Source organism: Humulus lupulus, chromosome 3 (genome assembly GCF_963169125.1).
Source record: "Humulus lupulus chromosome 3, drHumLupu1.1, whole genome shotgun sequence".
NCBI classification, from domain to species: Eukaryota; Viridiplantae; Streptophyta; class Magnoliopsida; order Rosales; family Cannabaceae; genus Humulus; species Humulus lupulus.
The window spans coordinates 160,054,155-160,072,126 of NC_084795.1; the positions used below are offsets into that span (position 1 = coordinate 160,054,155).

The 17,972-nt window shown below is 33.0% G+C and overlaps 1 protein-coding gene, 1 long non-coding RNA gene and 1 other non-coding gene across 3 annotated transcripts in view; 1 reads left to right on the plus strand and 2 right to left on the minus strand.

Moving 5' to 3' along the window:
• The first annotated feature begins 1,176 nt into the window (after positions 1-1,176).
• LOC133827852 (small nucleolar RNA R71) lies at positions 1,177-1,283 on the plus strand. The gene has a single exon (XR_009890502.1). It is a non-coding gene; the product is annotated as a small nucleolar RNA R71 (small nucleolar RNA).
• Positions 1,284-7,988: 6,705 nt separating this feature from the next.
• The window catches only part of LOC133823251 (protein sym-1), a 38,194-nt gene continuing 28,210 nt past the window's right edge, over positions 7,989-17,972 (minus strand). The window contains exon 8 of the mRNA XM_062255911.1: positions 7,989-8,374. Within this exon, the coding sequence (XP_062111895.1) occupies positions 8,369-8,374 (6 nt within the window). The 3' untranslated portion in view covers positions 7,989-8,368. The remainder of the gene's footprint in view (positions 8,375-17,972) is intronic.
• Positions 9,018-16,517, minus strand: LOC133823252 (uncharacterized). Its single transcript, XR_009888210.1, has 2 exons — positions 14,782-16,517; positions 9,018-14,512 (listed from the first exon to the last, which is right to left on the minus strand). It is a non-coding gene; the product is annotated as an uncharacterized LOC133823252 (long non-coding RNA).

Genomic DNA, 17,972 nt, shown 5'->3' on the forward strand with positions numbered 1-17,972 from the left:
TGTATAAAACAGGATTTTGTTGTTTAGTCGACTGTGATTATATTTTGAGTTGTAAATATTTCTAAATTGTATTTTGGGATCCCAAATGTTAAACTTTTATAATTTTCAATGAAATGAAATTATTTTCAAAGATTATGACTTTGACTTTAGCTTAGTCACACTTTTGTTCTAAGAATCTCGTTTAGCAAGTTAATTGCATGATTTAAACTCACTTAGTAACGGCTCTAAGGTAGTAGGGCGTTACAGGTGGTACCTCTTCTTCCTTGCTAAGGTTTTCAGTAATCTTTTCTTCATTAGACTTCTCTTCTTCTTTGCCTTGTGTATTTCCCTTCTGACTGATTCTTCTTTGGCTCTTCATACCTTGTTCCACTCCTCAAAGTAATAGCTTGACACTATTCTTTTGGATTAACTTCTGCAGTGCTCGGCAAATTTCCTTGAGCTCTATTAGACATTAAAGTAGCCAACTGCCCTATTTGAGTCTCCAAACTCCTTATGGACGCCCTGGTTTCAGTCATAAATTGGTTAAGTGCATTAGTTTGGGGTTCAGCTGGTTTCATTGGCATTTGGTGTGGTGGTCTATTTTGTGGTTGATAATATCCAAGTGGAGGGTGTTGGTATGCATGTTGTTGTTGATATGGTGGTTTATTTTGGGAAGGTTGATATTGTGGCTGAGGTGGAGGGTAAGGTTGTTGAGTGTTTTGATTATTGGACCAGGAAAAATTGGGATGGTTCTTCCAGCTTGGGTTGTAGGTCATGGAATTGGGATTATTGGGTTGTCTCGGGTAATTCCCTATAGCTTGTACTTCTTCCATAGGCATGTTATTCATATCTAGAGCAGGTCATTGGTTAGGTGGATGGGTTGTACCACACAATTCACACAGGTTTTGAACTTGTATAGCTTGAGATGGGAGTGTAGTCTTTTGTAGTTGCGTTGTCAAGGCTGCTACTTGAGCTGCAAGCATGGATATAGCATCCAATTCCATCATTCCAGCAACCTTCTTTGGTTGTCCCCTTTCTGTTGGCCACTGATTATTATTCATCGCCATCTCTTCTAATAGCTCATATGCCTCATTAGCACTCTTACTCATACAAGCACCTCCCGCCGCAGCATCTATAATTGTTCTAGTTGTTCCAGTCAACCCATTGTAAAAATTATGCACCAACATCCATTTTTCTATACCATGATGTGGACATTTCCTTAACAACTCCTTAAATCGCTCCCAAGAATCATACAGTGACTCCCCTTCCATCTGATAAAAATTATTAATCTCTCCCCTTAGTTTTGCAACCTTCGCTAGAGGAAAGAACTTGGCAAGGAACTTCTGAGCTAACTCCTCCCATGTAGTGATAGAATTCTCCTGTAAAGATATCAGCCAACTCTTCGCCCTATCCCTTAGTGAAAATGGGAATAGCCTCAATCTTATAGCATCATCACTCACCCCATTCATCTTGAACGTAGCACATAACTCCAGAAAATTAGCTATGTGTAAATTGGGGTCCTCCGTTGGCATACCTCCAAACTGAACAGTTGATTGGACCATTTGAAGGATTGCTGGCTTAATCTCAAAAATGTTTGCAGCAATGGTTGGAGGTCCGATGCATGAATGCACTCCTATAACAGTAGGAAGCACATAGTCTCTCAATGTTCTTGGTCCTTGCTCCCTTGGAACCTCTGCAGTCACTTGACCATTATTAGCACTGTTTCCCAAATTGTCAACCATGGTAAACTCCAATCTCCTCTTTGTTTTCCGATTCTGTCTGCACATTCTTTCAATTTCCAGATCTATTGGTATAATCTCATTTTTTCTATTGCTTCGCATATACCAACTATTCCTGAAACACAATAGAACCTTGATCCAAATAAATGTTAAACATAAATAAAATAATATAAAATAACTAAATTAAAACAAATAACAATGAACTGTGATATTGGAATTTAAGTCCCCGGCAACGGCACCAAAAACATGGTCTGTGAAAATTTAACACGCAAGTATACATGGTCAAATCAAGTAATACATAATAAGTAGAGTGTCGATCCCATGAAGACTGCTTTCCAAATACCACTAATTGTTCTTTAACTTTCTATTTGGTGAATTTAAACTTAAATGAATAATTAAAATTAAAATGACTATTCTAAATTCTGAACAGAATTTAAATAACTGAAAACAAAATAATGAATCAACTAATTAAAAATCAATAATAAAAACCCTAGGAATTAATTTCATCAACTTTTCATTCTATTAATTTTACTAATCAATTCTAATTCTCTTCTTTCGATTCTAATAGCATGTTAATATAATTGATTCATATTCTTTTTCAAGATATAAGATCTCAGTCTATATGCAGGTTTTCTACATTTCTGTGATAAACTTGAACATATAGAAGGCATTAAGCAAAGAAACTTAAATACTACACAAGTCATACAGGTACTTTCGTCCAATATGCAACCTATGTCTATACAATGACAGCATATTCAATTCTCATCTTTCGAATTTTGAATCAAAACCATTAAATCAAGTAAATATTGATCAAGTATTTACTAGCATTAAACAAACATCATATAGCTTAGAATAGAGAAGAAGTATCAATATAATATCATAATAAAATTAAATAGAAATCCTAGTGACTACATTAATCCCTAGATAAATTAAATTAGTTCATAGATAACATTATGAAAATAAACTTCAAATAATTATTCATAAAAAAATAACCTAAAGAATTCAGATGAAAAGAAAAATCTAGAAAGTTAAAACCAGAAAAAAAAAAAAAAAAAAAAAAAAAAAATCTAAAGTAGCAGTCTTTTCTAGATTTAGGGTTTACAAAATTAGAACTACTTATCAAAAATCACAGAATAATGTTGCTTAAATAGTTTTCCAAGGTTCCCAAGTGAAAATACCATTTTTCCATTCAAAAAGTGGTTTAAAATTTGAAAAAACGCATTGATAGCGCTGTGGCACTATAGTCAGAACCAAAAATGCACTAAAAATTGTTTCACTAGTGTTGTAGCGCCCTTGATGTAGCGCTGGGGCGCTACTCTGCTGGTCTTGATAGCGTTGTAGCGCTTGCTTTGTAGCGCTGTGGCGCTACTTACAAATTCAACAGGCTCCATCATATCCTTCCTAGCATTGTGGCGCCACTTTGATAGCAATGTATCACTATTGATAGTATCAAAGCTCGTACATATCGACCTCGAAAAACACGATTTTCTCCAAATTAACTATATTTTCTTCCACTTTCACTTCATTTCTCTCTTTTCACCAACTTAGCATGGAAAACCTGAACACATGAACAAACGAGCATAATTCTGCAATAAAATAACCCTAAACTAACGAAAACCAACATAAAATCTAGACCATAAACGAGCCTAAAACTCGTTTATCATTTGCATTTAGTTTTTATTTTTTTTGCTCAAGGACAAGCAAATGTCAAGTGTGGGGGAATTTGATAAGTATCTAATTTGTCTATTTTTAATTCATTATTTATCTATGATTATGCACGTGATTATTTATTTATATATGTTTAATATTTTTATTTTGTGTTTTTATGACTTCCAAGAATTTATGATTTTTTACAAGCAATGATTGAGCTCAGAATTACAAGTCTGAAAATTCACACTTGGTTTTGATAATTTTTCAATACTCTTTTAGAAATCTTTCAAGAAATACAAATTTTGATTCTTTTTCTTAGCTTTCCATATATTTTTTAATCGTCCAATTCCGAGTTATATCAAGGAAGTGAAGTCTCGCTTCGGGAGGAAGCGAGCACTCATCAAGGTTAGAAGGGATTTCATGCTCTTGGTGTTTATCAAAATCAGATTACTAAAGTAGAATACTTCAAGGTAGCGACAAGGATGTAGAGGGAGTCTAATATTGTATAAGTCAATTATTTATTGTATTCTTGAGACTTTACTAATTGATTTTATCTCTGGGCGTAACCCCATCATGGACTAGGTTTTCTGAACCACATAGAAAACTTCTTGTGTCACTTTACTTTTAGTTTGTTTACTGTATGTTCGTATATTCTGATTCATCACCAATCTGTCCTGATACATCAGAATATCTGTCTAGTCAAACAATTTTATAACTATTCCACATTAATTAAATTGTTGATTAAATTCAATTGGTAATCTTAAAAAAATGGAATTTCAATTGGTATCAGAGTGGTTCACTAAACTCTTAGTGAGATCTTGTGTTGTAAATTATTGTGCACAACGATCAATACATTATTGTGCCCCCTGATTTTTTCGAGCCGTTAAAAATTACCCCTAATTGTTCACAGTGTTGTAAAATGTGACTTCTGTTAAGTTTTATCATATGTGGCTAACAGATTGCTGACTCACCATTACCATGTCAGCATCATTTATATAATTTTAAATTAAAAATATATATTTCTTATAAAATATTAAAATTAAAAATAATTCAAAAATAAATTCTTTTGTCTTTTTAATTCTTAAAAGATTAATTAAATAAAATTTTCAAATATTGAAAAAATAAATTGAAACTTATCTAATGTTTTTTTTTTTTTGAAAAATTCAATTATTTATTTTTAATAATAATGGAATTAATAAAGTTTAAATTCGATTAGTTTAAGTTTTGTAAAATAAAATAAATCATTTTTGGATTATTTTTTTAATATTTAAAAATTTTATTTATTTAATCTTTTAAGAATTTATTCAAAAAAATTATTCTTTTAAGAATTTAAAAGAAAAAATATATTTTTTTTAGTTTTTGGAATATTTTTAATTGTAATATTTTATAAGAAATATATATTTTTTAATTTTAAATTATTTTTTATTTTAAATTGTACACATGACGCTGAAATGGAAATGACAAGTCAGCAATCCGTTAGCCACATAGGAAAAAACTTAACAGAAGTCCCACTTTACAACACTGTGAATAGTTCAGGTGTAATTTTTAACGGCTCGAAAAATCAAGGGGCACAATAATGTATTGGTCATAGGTCGGGGGAAAAAATCATAAATAGTCTTTCCTAAATTCTCAAAAGGGAACACATCTTCTAAACATTTTTTTTCCAACCAATAAAAAATGAGTTCAATGCAAGGAGTGTGATGGTTTTGGTCATATTTAGTCAGAATGTGCAAATACCTTGAAGAGAAATAAAAAAAAAGGGTATGAATGCCACTTGGAGTGATAATGTCTCTGAAAGTAGTGATGAAGATAGTGAAAATGTTGCTTTGACATCTGTGTTCTCCAATCTTCCTTGTTTTTTGCAGGAAAATAAAAACTTGTTTGCCTAAACAATACTGTTTCGGTAGATAAAGTTACTGATGATACGATAAGTACTGATGATGTTGTTGACACTAATTCTAATTAATCAGAAGTCAATGATGATTCACTAGAAGAATCTTACAAGAAAATGTATGATGAATGAGTTAAATTATGTGCTGTAAATCGATCAAATGCAAAGATTATCAAATCTCGTTCTTACATAAATGATGAACTTGAATCAAATGCAAGAATTTTTTAAACTGAGATTTTTTATAAAAATGTTGAAATTACCTGATTGAACAAAGAGCTTGAACTTATAAAGAAAAATGTAAAGATGCTCAATCCAGGATTTACTATTTTTGAGGAGGTCAAGAATGGAGGTCGACGAAACAATGTTGGGCTGGGATCTAAAAGACCTCAATCAAAAGGAAAAAATGTGCTTGTTCAAGCTTGTTCATTACCTATTTTTTCTTCTGATCTAACATTGCAGGGTTGTGATCCATCAACATCGCAAAATGTCTCATCGACAAAGAGACCTATAGGTAAAAATCTTACGTCCTATGGAAGGACTAAAAAATTCATTCCCACTTGTCATTTTTGTGGCACCAATGGTCACATTCAACCAAAGTGCTTTACTATGATGAATTTTTTATGTCAAATTATTTTTATCATGTGAATTTCAAAAAGGTGCAAACGAAAACTTCTACGTCTAAACAAATGTGGGTCAAAAAGAATGTGAATAATTGTCTTGCCACTTTTACATGCCATAGTTCTCATACATCTAATTTTTGGTACTTTGATAATGAATGTTCTAAACATATGACAAGTGACGAGAACATACTCGTCAATTTCAAATCTATGAAATGTGGTGCAGTAACTTTTGGTAATGGTGTGGCAAGTAAAATTCTTAGAAAAGGAACCCTAAATTTGGAAGGGTTACCTAAACTAAAAAATATTCTGCTAGTTGATGGATTGAATGCTAACTTAATTAGCATAAGTCAAATTTGTGATCAATGATACATTGTTAATTTTTCTTGTGATGATTGAAATGTGATTGATCAAAATAAAAGTGGTGCTCTAAAATGATTCAAATCAATTCATAATTGCTATAATCTCTCTCAAAATTTGTCTTGACACTGCCATAAGCAATTCTACTGATATGTGATATGAAAAATTTGGTCACATTAATTTTAAAAACTTGAAAATTTTTGTCAAATGTAGATACTGTTCGTGGTTTACCCAAACCGGGTAGAGAATCTACCGATAAGTGTGAACCTTGCCAACTTGGTAAACAATTAAATATCTTGTATGCAATGATTTAAAAAAAATAGAAAAATAAAAAATAAGAACTTGAATGTTAGGATTCTTATTAGGAATCATACCACTCTATTACCCATTGTTTACTTCGGTACCAATTTACTCCCTGTCATTTAATAAATACTAAAATAGTAACCATACATTTGACAAATCAATACAAAAACAACCATTGAACATCATTTTAAGAATATTGCTATTAGCATACTCATTTTTTTCTAATATATAATTTTAGTATATTGATATAAATGTCCTTTAATATTAAAAAGTAATACAAGTTTATTTTTACCACAGCTTCATAACAACTAATATATCATTTTATATATTAACTAATTTATCATTTTTTTTAAATGGACATATTTTAACTTTTACAAATGAAAATCGAAGATTGTGATTTTACAAATAAATTTAATTCTAATGAAACATTTTTTTTAAATGTAATTAAAATTATTTATATTTATATTTGTTATATTTTTTAATTAGAAGTATAATTAAAAATTGTGATAGTATTTTTAATTGAGGATGCTAAATATGTTTTAATTCTATTTAAATAATAAATTATAAAACTAAAACAATTTAAAAAATATAATTATTTACTAATGAGTAATTTTTTACTAAATTTTTTTAAAGGTGTGAAAAGAAGTTTTAAGAACTTAATAGTTTATTTAAAAATAAGTGCGGAAGAAAAAAATTGTGAGTACATGTAGCACCCTAATTTTAATTAAAATTATTTTCAATATTATTAAATAGCTATGTTTTAATTACAAAAATTAATTAATATATTAAAAAAGTCAAATTTTTAAATTATTTTTCTAAAATTGAAAATCCAAAATTATGAATAAAAATATTTTAATAACTTTGATTTATTGAAAACCTAAAATTACTTAGTATTATTATTATTATTATTTCATCAATTAATATATTTATTCTTTGTTCTTAAGTTTTCAATTGATGAAATAATCATAATATATTTATTAAGTTTAGGCTTACAATTAATTAAATTTAATGAAACTTTTTTATATTTAATTTTTTTTTAAATCAATATTAAACTGATTTTTTAAAATATATTAGATATATTATGTAATTATTATATAGATACCTTGGTAATATTAAAAAAATTAATTAAAATTTTGATCAAAGAATGTTTTCGCACTGATTTGTCAACCGAAGTAACCCCTTTTTATTATCTTGTAACAAACCCTCAATTTTATTTCCACCTACTGTTAAAGGCTACTAACACTAGCTAGAAGCTAGATGTAATCCTAACTCATAGCTCATTAAGATGGTAATCAATGAATGAATTGAGTAATGTATCATAAGAAGCTTTGTTTTATTGATCAAAGAATGCATCAAATGAAACATAATCAAAGAATGAACTGTGTAATGTAATTTTTTTTTTTTTTTTTTTTTGGGAAAAAGCAAGTTTCCATTATTGAACAAAGAATCTAAAGATTGATGTCACATATCTTTTGAACACTTCATAGCCATTTTATCCAATTACCTTTAATTCTACTACTGCTCTTCCCATAAGCATTCCACCTAGTCGTTTCTACTAATCACATGTGATTGTCAAAAGTGGCAATCAAAGGGTTTAGTTCCCACACTAAGGCAAATGGCAGATTTTAAATAAAGCAAAACATGATATCAAATACCATTTACAGATCGATTGTAATAGTATTTCTGCATATAAGTTCAAATTAAATAAATATATCTAATAATGATCAATATATCTAATAATAATGTGATCAACAGAAGCTTCAAACTTCATCATTCCAACATGGCAGAAATCTTCAAGTTGAACAGGCTAGGTTTGCTATTAGTCAGCATCAAACCTTTGATTGTTAACACATGGTTTACACAGAAGTTAGAATCAGACAGTGAGAACCGCAGTTATAGCTAAAATTTATATTAGAGGATTTCACTTTCCCTATTCTGTTTTTCAAAATAAGTAGCAACTCAATGATAATAAACTGAAGCAGACATCAAAGAAGATAAGGTATCAAAGAAATATATATAAAAATAAAAAGCACAAACACAAACTATACAACACAACAAAACAAAACAAAACTAAACACTGCTTTATAATGGTAACACTTATTTTTTTGTTTATTTAATGAAAAAGCAAAAGTATTTTTTTTCTTATTTTACTATTTTAATATTTGTTTGGTAACTTTTACGTTTAGTTGTTTAAAAAAATGTTATCATTTACAAAAATAATTTGAAATTTAGTGTAAGATATAAAATAAATATGAGAAATGAAATAAAAGAGACAGTCTAGAAATAAAAAGACATGAGAGAGAAAATGGAGACATGAGAAATAGATCTAGAGTTGAGCAAGTGAAGTGAAACAATGAGAGAAAACGAAAGTGTGGAGTGAGAGAGTGAAGAAATAGAATGTGATGAAGAGTGAGAAGAATAGAGAAAATAATGAGAAAAAGTAAAGATAGAAAATAATAAAAGAGAATTTGAGTGATGAGATATAAACTGAAGAAAGAGAATGATAAGAAAGAAAGCAAGGTAAAAAAAAAAAGTGAACCGAGCGAGTGGGGTGAGAAATATAAGAGGAAGAAAGTGAATTGAGGAAAAGAGGATAAAATGAGGTGAGAAAAAGAATAAGAAATTACAACAAATAATCCTATGTAAGAAGTTTACAAAGCTAAATGTCCTTAATTTTAAGTTAGAGAAAAATAGCCCGTTTCTTATTTCTTCTACTTTACTATATTTTTTAATTTCCAAATTTACCATATTCTCTCTCTCTCTTCAATTAATTTTATTTTAAAGCTATATTGATTTTTTCTTTATTTTTAGTGTTGTTGGTATATTATTTTTGTGTAGTATGATATATTATTTTGTATATCAAAATTGTATTACTTGATTTTTTTTCTATTATTATTTATGCTATAATATATCAAATTTCGCTATTGTTATTTATTATTAATTGTTTTTGTTGAAGGAAAAAAAATTATAGTATATAAATTTACTAGCATGATATATTAAATTTTATATTGTAGTATATCGGTATTGGCCTGGACACCCTGCATCCAAAATATATATACACTTATTCAAATAAGAAAAATAAACAAATCTAAATTTTGACAATAGCTTTGGGAGTCTAGACCCCAAAAATGGCCACCTTCCACCCGCTTAAGGAATTAAACTAAATTTAGCAACAAATTATGACACCCAAGCACCATCTCGCAAGTTCAATGGAGAAACACAAATTTGGCTTAATAGTTTAGGGTGTCGAGGTACCCAAGAATGGTCGCCCCTCCACCCATTCAAGAGAAACACAAATTTAAGCAATAGTTTACAGAGCAACTCCACTCATTCAAAGAAATCGAAAATATAAAATCTTATATCATGGTAGCAGTGTAGAGCGTTGCTATGCCAAAAAAATGGGCATGAAGAAGAAAAACAAATTAAATTTGGTGCCTCCTAATCCCATTCGAAGAAAAAAAATCTTGTACATTGTTTTGCATGGAATATTAACTTTCTTTTACTATACTACTAAATTTTGTTTATGATAATTAGTATCTATTTTTTATATATAAAAATAAAATATAAAAGCCAATTTGGTAGTTGTTGACGGTGAGAACTCGTCAACGAACTTAGATAAAAAAAATCCAAAGTTTAGCAAACAATCAATGAACTTAGAAGAATGTGAAAAAGAACTTAAAACATAAAATGAAGTTGCAGAGAAAAAGTGTTTGCATCACTCAATTGCCTTTGGGTACAATGATTTTTTTAACCTCTCTCAGTACAAAAATGATCACAAGGGGACAAAGAGGTGGTAGTACTATGTGGCACCTCAGAGGATCATGGAGCAAGCATTAGTGGTGTCAAGCTTCAGGCTTGACATTTGTCGGAGGCGTGGGAGGATGTACGACCACTACCTGTCTAAACATGTACGACCCCTACTCTTCCAACTTAGTACGACCACTACTCTTCTGATGGTCATGTCTAGTTCATACTCCGTACTACTCAGGCCTTTTTCGTACCTCCTCTGTCTGTATCTTGATAAGCCTTTGAGAGCTTGAGTGCAGGCATTTATAGCTCAAGGTTGAGGAGGTACTTTGCCTCCAGGCTATAGGGACTATTTGAGCTTGTTTCCTTTCAAGCTTAGTGATGATCTTAAGTTGGTATTCCAAGGTTGTTGAGGTCCTCTGAACCATATTCTTAGCTTCTAGGGAGTCTTGCACACGTTTCATATTCCTGGGAGGGGTCGAACCTATGTTTGGGCTTCAGAAGGGCCCTGAGCTCACCCCTTAGTTGAACTCGCCCCTAGGGTCCTAGGGGGTGTGAGCTTGGTCCTCGTGTCTCCTCCATCTCTTCAAAGCACCTCTTGGGAATTGGCATCTTGTTTGGCTTCTCTTGTCATTTCTCCATGCTCACATTAGTTTCTTAGTAAACAATAAACTCCATAGAGGCTTGAGCTCGCCCCCCAAGCTCCAGGGAGGTGCGAATTTGATCCTCGAGGCTTTTCCTATCTCTTGGAACTCCTCTTGAGTGTTTGTTGGGCGTCGTCTCTTACAATTTTTCATCATCCACACCTCGCATTGCCTTTGAGTGACATGGAGGCCACCAATGCGAGACCATAAGGCCTAGGTGTGCGAGGCAGAGGCCTCGCTTGTGAGGTGAGGCTTTGTGATCCTTAGGTTGTACTCAAACCTTTGCCTCGGTGAATTTTTCTGCATTTACAATGGTGTATAATTTTATTAGCACAATAAATGTACTTTTTGAGTTATAGTATTTCAATTTTTTTGTAAATTATAGTATATTAAAGTTTATTATAAAAAATTGTAAGAAAAAATTATTTTTCTTATATCTGTGTATTCCATCAGAAAGATACAATCTTATTTATAGGGTTTATACACCTAATTTTCTTAATTATAGAATAAACTACAAATCACAAAGATAATTACAAATCTTCTAAATAAAGAAATTACTAATTTACAGCTACAATCAAATCATGGAATTTTTTTTTTTAATTTTCTCTTATCTGTCAATACTCCCCCTCAAGATGGCCTGTAGATATTGATGAGTCCAAGCTTGTTTACTAGAAAATCAAAGACTCGTTCGGATAACCCTTTTGTGAGAATATCAACCAACTGTTGATCCATCTGTACATACTTAATGCTGATAGTTCCTCCATCAATCTTCTCTTTAATAAAGTGTCGGTCCACTTCAACATATTTAATTCTGTCATGATGTATAGGGTTATGTGCAATACTGATGGTAGACCGATTATCACAGTAAAGCTGAATGGGGGCTTCATATTCAATCTTCAATTCTTCCAATAGGCGTTTAATCCATATTGCTTCGCATACTCCATGTGCCATGACTCTATACTCGGCTTCTGCACTACTTCTTGCAACCACTGTTTGTTTTTTACTTCGCCATGTCACCACATTACCCCATATAATTGTGCAATACCCAGATGTAGACTCTATCATCAACTGATCCAACTCAATATGCATCTATGAATACTTCAACCTTCCTCTCAGTTGTCTTTTTGAAGAAAATACTTCTTACTGGTGTTTGCTTTAGATACCTCAAAATTCTATATACTGCATTAAGATGTCCTTAACATGGATCATGCATATATTGACGGACCAGATTTACTGCAAAAACAATATCAGGTCTAGTGTGTGAAAGGTAGATAAGCTTCCCAACTAGCTGCTAGTACCTTCCTTTGTCAACTGAACTTCCTTCAAACATTTTTCTCGTCTCCGAGCTCGATTGGAGTTTTGCTGGGTTTACTGCCAAGCATTCCTGTTCCATTTAGGAGATCAATAGTGTATTTTCTTTGAGAAACTGAAATTCCTCTTTTGCTCCTAGCAAATTCCATTCCCAGAAAATACCTGAGTGCACCAAGATCCTTGACTTCAAATTCGTTTACCAACATTTCTTTAATCAAAATCATTTCTTCAGTATGGTTGCCAGTGAAAATGATATCATCAACATACACAATCAGCTGACATTTTTCCAATTTTTGAGTGTTTGATGAAGAGGGTATGATCTGTTTGACCTTGCATGTATCTAAGTCCTTTGACTACTTTCAGGAACCGATTGAACCATGCTCAAGGAGATTGTTTTATACCATGGAGAGATTTGTTTAGCTTGCACACTTTGGTTGTATTGAGAGATTCTTCAAAACTCAGTGGCTGACTCATGTACACTTCTTCTTCCAGTTCTTCATTCAAGAATGCATTTTTTATATCAAGTTGATGCAACTCCCAACCCAAGTTGACTGCTAGCGAGAGCAGTACTCTGATAGTATTGAGTTTGGCAACCTGAGCGAAGGTTTCAATGTAGTCAATTCCATAGGTTTGAGTAAAACCCTTGGCAACTAATCGTGTTTTGTATCTCTCAATAGATCCATTTGCATTGTATTTGACCATAAATACCCATTTGCACCCTATTACTTTCTTGTCTGGTGGTAACTCCACTAGTCTCCAAGTTCCATTATGCTCGAGGGTTTTTATTTCTTCGAGAACTGTCGTCTTCCATTGAGGAGTACCAAATGCTTTACTGATATTCCTGGGAATCACAATATCTGACAGACTAGAGGTAAAAGCTCTAAATGGATATGATAATTTTGCATAAGAGATTAATTCTGAAATAGGGTGTTGGATACAAGATCTAGTTCATTTCCTTAATGCAATAGGAATATCTAGATTTGACTGAGTGTTTGAGGGAAGTTTACCTGAATCATCTGAGGGAAGTGGTTCTATCACTGGATCGAATTCTTGACTGTGATATGGATTTGTTACTTGTTTATTTCTCTCTTCTGGTATACACTCGTATTTCTCTGTTTACGTGAGAAGCGAAGATGGGTGATCTTGAGGAGTATCAGGCTCTAAAGGGAATGAAATATCTAGGGGTAATTGTAAATCCCACGACCACTGAGCTTCTTGCTCGTGATGGATGTGCTCCCCCTGAAGCAAGATGGGAGTGAGAATTTTCAAAAAAAAATGACATCCCTTGAGGTGTAGGATTTCTTGGTGAGAGGATAGTAACAACGATAGCTCTTCTGTGTAGGAGGATAACCTAGAAAAAGTATTTTTATGGCTCGAGGATCAAGTTTACTCCAGTGTTGGGAGTGCATGTAGACAAAGGCAGTGCAGCCAAAAACTTTGACTGGCAGAGTATTTGTAGAAATATGATGGTAAAGAGACTGAAGAATAGAGTACGGTGTCTTGAACTAAAAAGATCGACTGGGGAGGCGATTAATAAGATAAGTAGCGGTAAGGACAACATCGCCCCAAAGATATTTTGGAACATGCATATTGAACATAATGGCACGAGCTACTTCTAAGAAATGACGATTTTTTTTTCAGCTATGCCATTCTGTTGCGGAGTATCCACACAGGAACTTTGATGAGTAATCTCATGTTGTAGAAGATAGGGATCGAGATTGGTATTGAAATATTCAGTACCATTATCAGTACAGAGTGTCCGAATAGAGGTTTGGTACTATGTGTGAATCATTTGGTGGAAGTTTTGGAAGACCTAGCTGGTTTTGGATTAGTGCCTAAGTAGATAAACCCAAGTGATCCGCGTATGGTCATCTATGAATGTAATAAATCAACGTTCTCAGAAGAGGTAGTGACTTTTGATGGTCCCCGTAAGTCACTGTGAACAAGAGAGAAAGGGCTGGAAGGTGTATATAGTTTGCGAGGACACGACACACGAGTATGTTTAGCAAGTTGGCAAATATCACATTGAAAATCAGCAACCTTTTTATTGATAAATAAATAAGGAAACAAATGTTTTAAATACATAAAACTTGAATGTCCAAGTCAACAATGCCATAACATAATTGTTCAAGAATTTGAATCAAAAACAGAATTAGAAATAGAACTTGAAGTCAAACAATGAAAAGAAGGCTGCTCTTTGGGCGGATATTGAAAGAAATAAAGTCCTTCACGAATCCTAGCACTGCCAATCATCCTCCCCGATGATAGATTCTGAAATTGACAAGAATTGGACACAAATTTAGCAAGACAGTGATTGCATTTTAATGAAGGAACATGGAGTACTGATTTAAGAAGTAAATCAGCAGACAATTTTATGGTGTCAATTCCTGCAATAGATGAGAGAGTACCATCTGCAATCTTAACACTAGAGGTAGTAGGGCAAGGACAATAAGTATCAAACAAATGAGGTAAACCTATCATGTGATTAGTGGCGCCTAAATCGATGATACATGGTGTTTGGAAAACGAAAGAAAAAATACCAGAATGTGCAACTGAGGCACTGTGAGACTCTGGACCAGACTTGGGTGTCATGGAGGATTGACTGAGGAGCATGTATAAATGCTCGAGTTGTTACTGAATGAAGGGGCAGCAATACCGTTCTAATTTGTGTGACCCTCAGTTTGAGTTTGGTAGGCATTTTTGTCATTCTGGCAACGAGTCCAGTTTGGTGGTTTACCATGAATTTCCCAACAAGTGGAGCGAGTGTGCCCATGACGTTGACAGTGATCACACCAAGGTCATTCACCCTTTCGATTAGGTCGAGGGTCGGGAGTGGTTCTACCAAATTGTGGGGGGCCAGACTTTGAGACCAGTGCTGAGCTCTCGATGGGCGGCTGTTTTGGAGTGGTAAGCATGACGTGACGATGTGCTTCTTCACGCCGAACCTCAGAGAAAGCTTCTCCAGTGTCAGGAAACGGAGAATGACTAACCAAACAACCTCGAACTTCATCAAGATTACTGTTCAACCCATTAAGAAACTCAAATACGCGCTCTTTTTCTAATTGTTGGCGCTGGAGTGGGGTGCAGTTAGCACACAAAGGTGTGGTATCCGGGTACAAATCGAGTTCTTACCACAGGTCTTGTAAGTCTGAAAAATATTGGGTATCAATGTGATTACCTTGCTTGATTTCTTTGAGTTTTGTACGAATTTCAAAAATCTGATAGGCATTCCCAAGGTCAGAGTACATCTTTTTAGGAGCATTCCATACTTCCTTAGCAGTTTTAAAAAATAAATACTTTCGACTAATTTTAGGATCCATTGAATTAATAAGCCATGCAAGGACAGTAGAATTCCCAGCCTATCATACCTTGTAGTTTGCATCCGTCAGAGAAGGGGCTGGAAGGTCACCGGTGAGGTACCCAAGTTTGCGACGCCCACAAATATTCAATTTTACCGACTATGCCCATTATAGATAATTCTTACCATCAACATTGTGGGTTGTATGTGTAGAGAGCTACTATCATGACTGTAAATGGAGCCCATGGAGCTAGAGGACCGACTTTAGGCTTGAGTTTGGGCTGTAGGTTGAGTGGGCCCACTGGTGTGGGATGAAACTTCTTCATTGCTTGACATTGTTGGGCCTGGAACAATTTTTGAACAAAAAAAACTTGGGCCTGGAACAGCAGCTTGGGCCTTAGTCCGAAGGAAGTGAGATAGAGAAGGGTTGAGTTGCACAGGGAAAACCGAAGCAGCAGATGCCAAACGAAATCGCATGGGTGCTAGGAAGCTGAGTCGAATGCTGACAGGGACTGGTCCGAGGGCTTGGGACTTTGCCAAAGAAGACAAGATGTCGCTGGACTGAGAGGAAAAACTTGGACGACAGATGAGAGCGACGAGTAGAGGGTTGGACCGGTCGGAGAGCTACGCCAGCGTCTAGACGAGGACGACGAACGGAGCTACGCCGAACTGGAGTTGCAAATGTCACCTAGAGCCGGAGATGTCGTCGGAACCCTAAACGAATGGTCGAACTGGACAGGGATGATGGACCCAATCGAAAAAAGGAGGAAAGAACCTTACAGCTTTGATACCATATAAAAATTTGTGAGAGAAAATTGTTTTTCTTATATATGTGTATTCCATCATAAAGATACAATCTTATTTATAGGGTTTATACACCTAATCTTCTTAATTACAAAATAAACTACAAATTTGGTTTATTACATTATTAATTTTCCAAATTTATTCTTAAATTTTTAAATAATCACACAATATTATTATTTTGTGTCCACTCATTTCTTGGAACAAAATATATTATTTCACTCCCAAAAAATAGATATACAAAAAATATTAAATATACTTACTAAATAAAATAAAATATACTGACCAAAACAAGCAGATACACTGACAAAAAATAACATATATGTACCATTGACAACTATGGATATACAGGCAAATATACCAAAGTCAAACATAGATATACTATAGACCTAAAATAGATCTTACAGAAGTAAACATAAATATACCAGAAACAAAATTAGGTACACTAGTATATCTATTTTTTATACTGTGAAACATCAATTTTGATTAATTTTATTTTAAGTTTATATATATTTAAATTTGATAGTATATGATAATACGGTATATATGTTTGGTAGTTTTATTAGCATGATATAAATATTTTTTACGTTATGGTATATCAAATTTATTTTGGTTAGATATGTTTTATTTTATGGTTTATCAATTTTTTGTGTTATGATGTATTAGAGTTTTATAATATTTAGATTTTTTTACGAAACAAATTGATGAAATATTTTCTATTTAAAGAAAACAGATTGAGGTTATATAATGATATATCTATTTTAATGAACAACTATACTAACTACTTAAAATATAGAATTTGATAAATTATACCAGATTTCTCATACAACAGCAGATTTGTTGTGTTTATTTGTTATTATATATTATTCAAAGTTATTAACTAACAATAAAAAGAGTTGGATTCGATGATTGTGCTGCTTCTTATGCTATCAAGGGCTGCAATTAATTTAACTTAATTTTTTACAGCAGGCAACTGGACAGCTGCCTCTGCCATTGTATAGAGAAAGGGTATAATGGGAATATTCATTATAAATCTGGGTATAGAAGTAAGAATATTAATAAATGGGTAAAAATTAAAAAGAATATCTAAAAGTGGGCACTAGTCGTCTAATTTCTTCATTAATAATCATATACAAGATTTAGGCTATTTTACTAAAAAAAAATTAAAACAGGGACATTTCTTTTAATATTTGATACAAAATGGGACTATTTTGCTCCAAGGCACCAAATCCGAAAAAACCCACTCACATGAAAGCCAAGAATGAAAGCTCAAAAAATTTGTTAAACACCCCAGGCTCATGCTGCATTTTTATTCCTTGCCACGTTGATAAGGTTGGTCGTAGAAGCAGCTTGTGTCTAATACGAATGGCTCATGTTGGAGTGGATCTTCTTTCTTATTCTCAAACTCGCATCGATGTTATGATCTCCATGGGAAGCACTCTTAAATGTTGCTTCGCAGGGCTTTACGAACAGCCTAAAGTAGCTTGGGACATCACTTCTGGGAGTTGTTGAAAAGGTTATCTCACATGCATTATTGTCTTTGGCTATGTGGCAGAGACCTCAAGGAAATTATATATGATAGTGAGAAAGATGGAGGATTGTCTCACCAAAGCCATTCCATGAATAATTTTT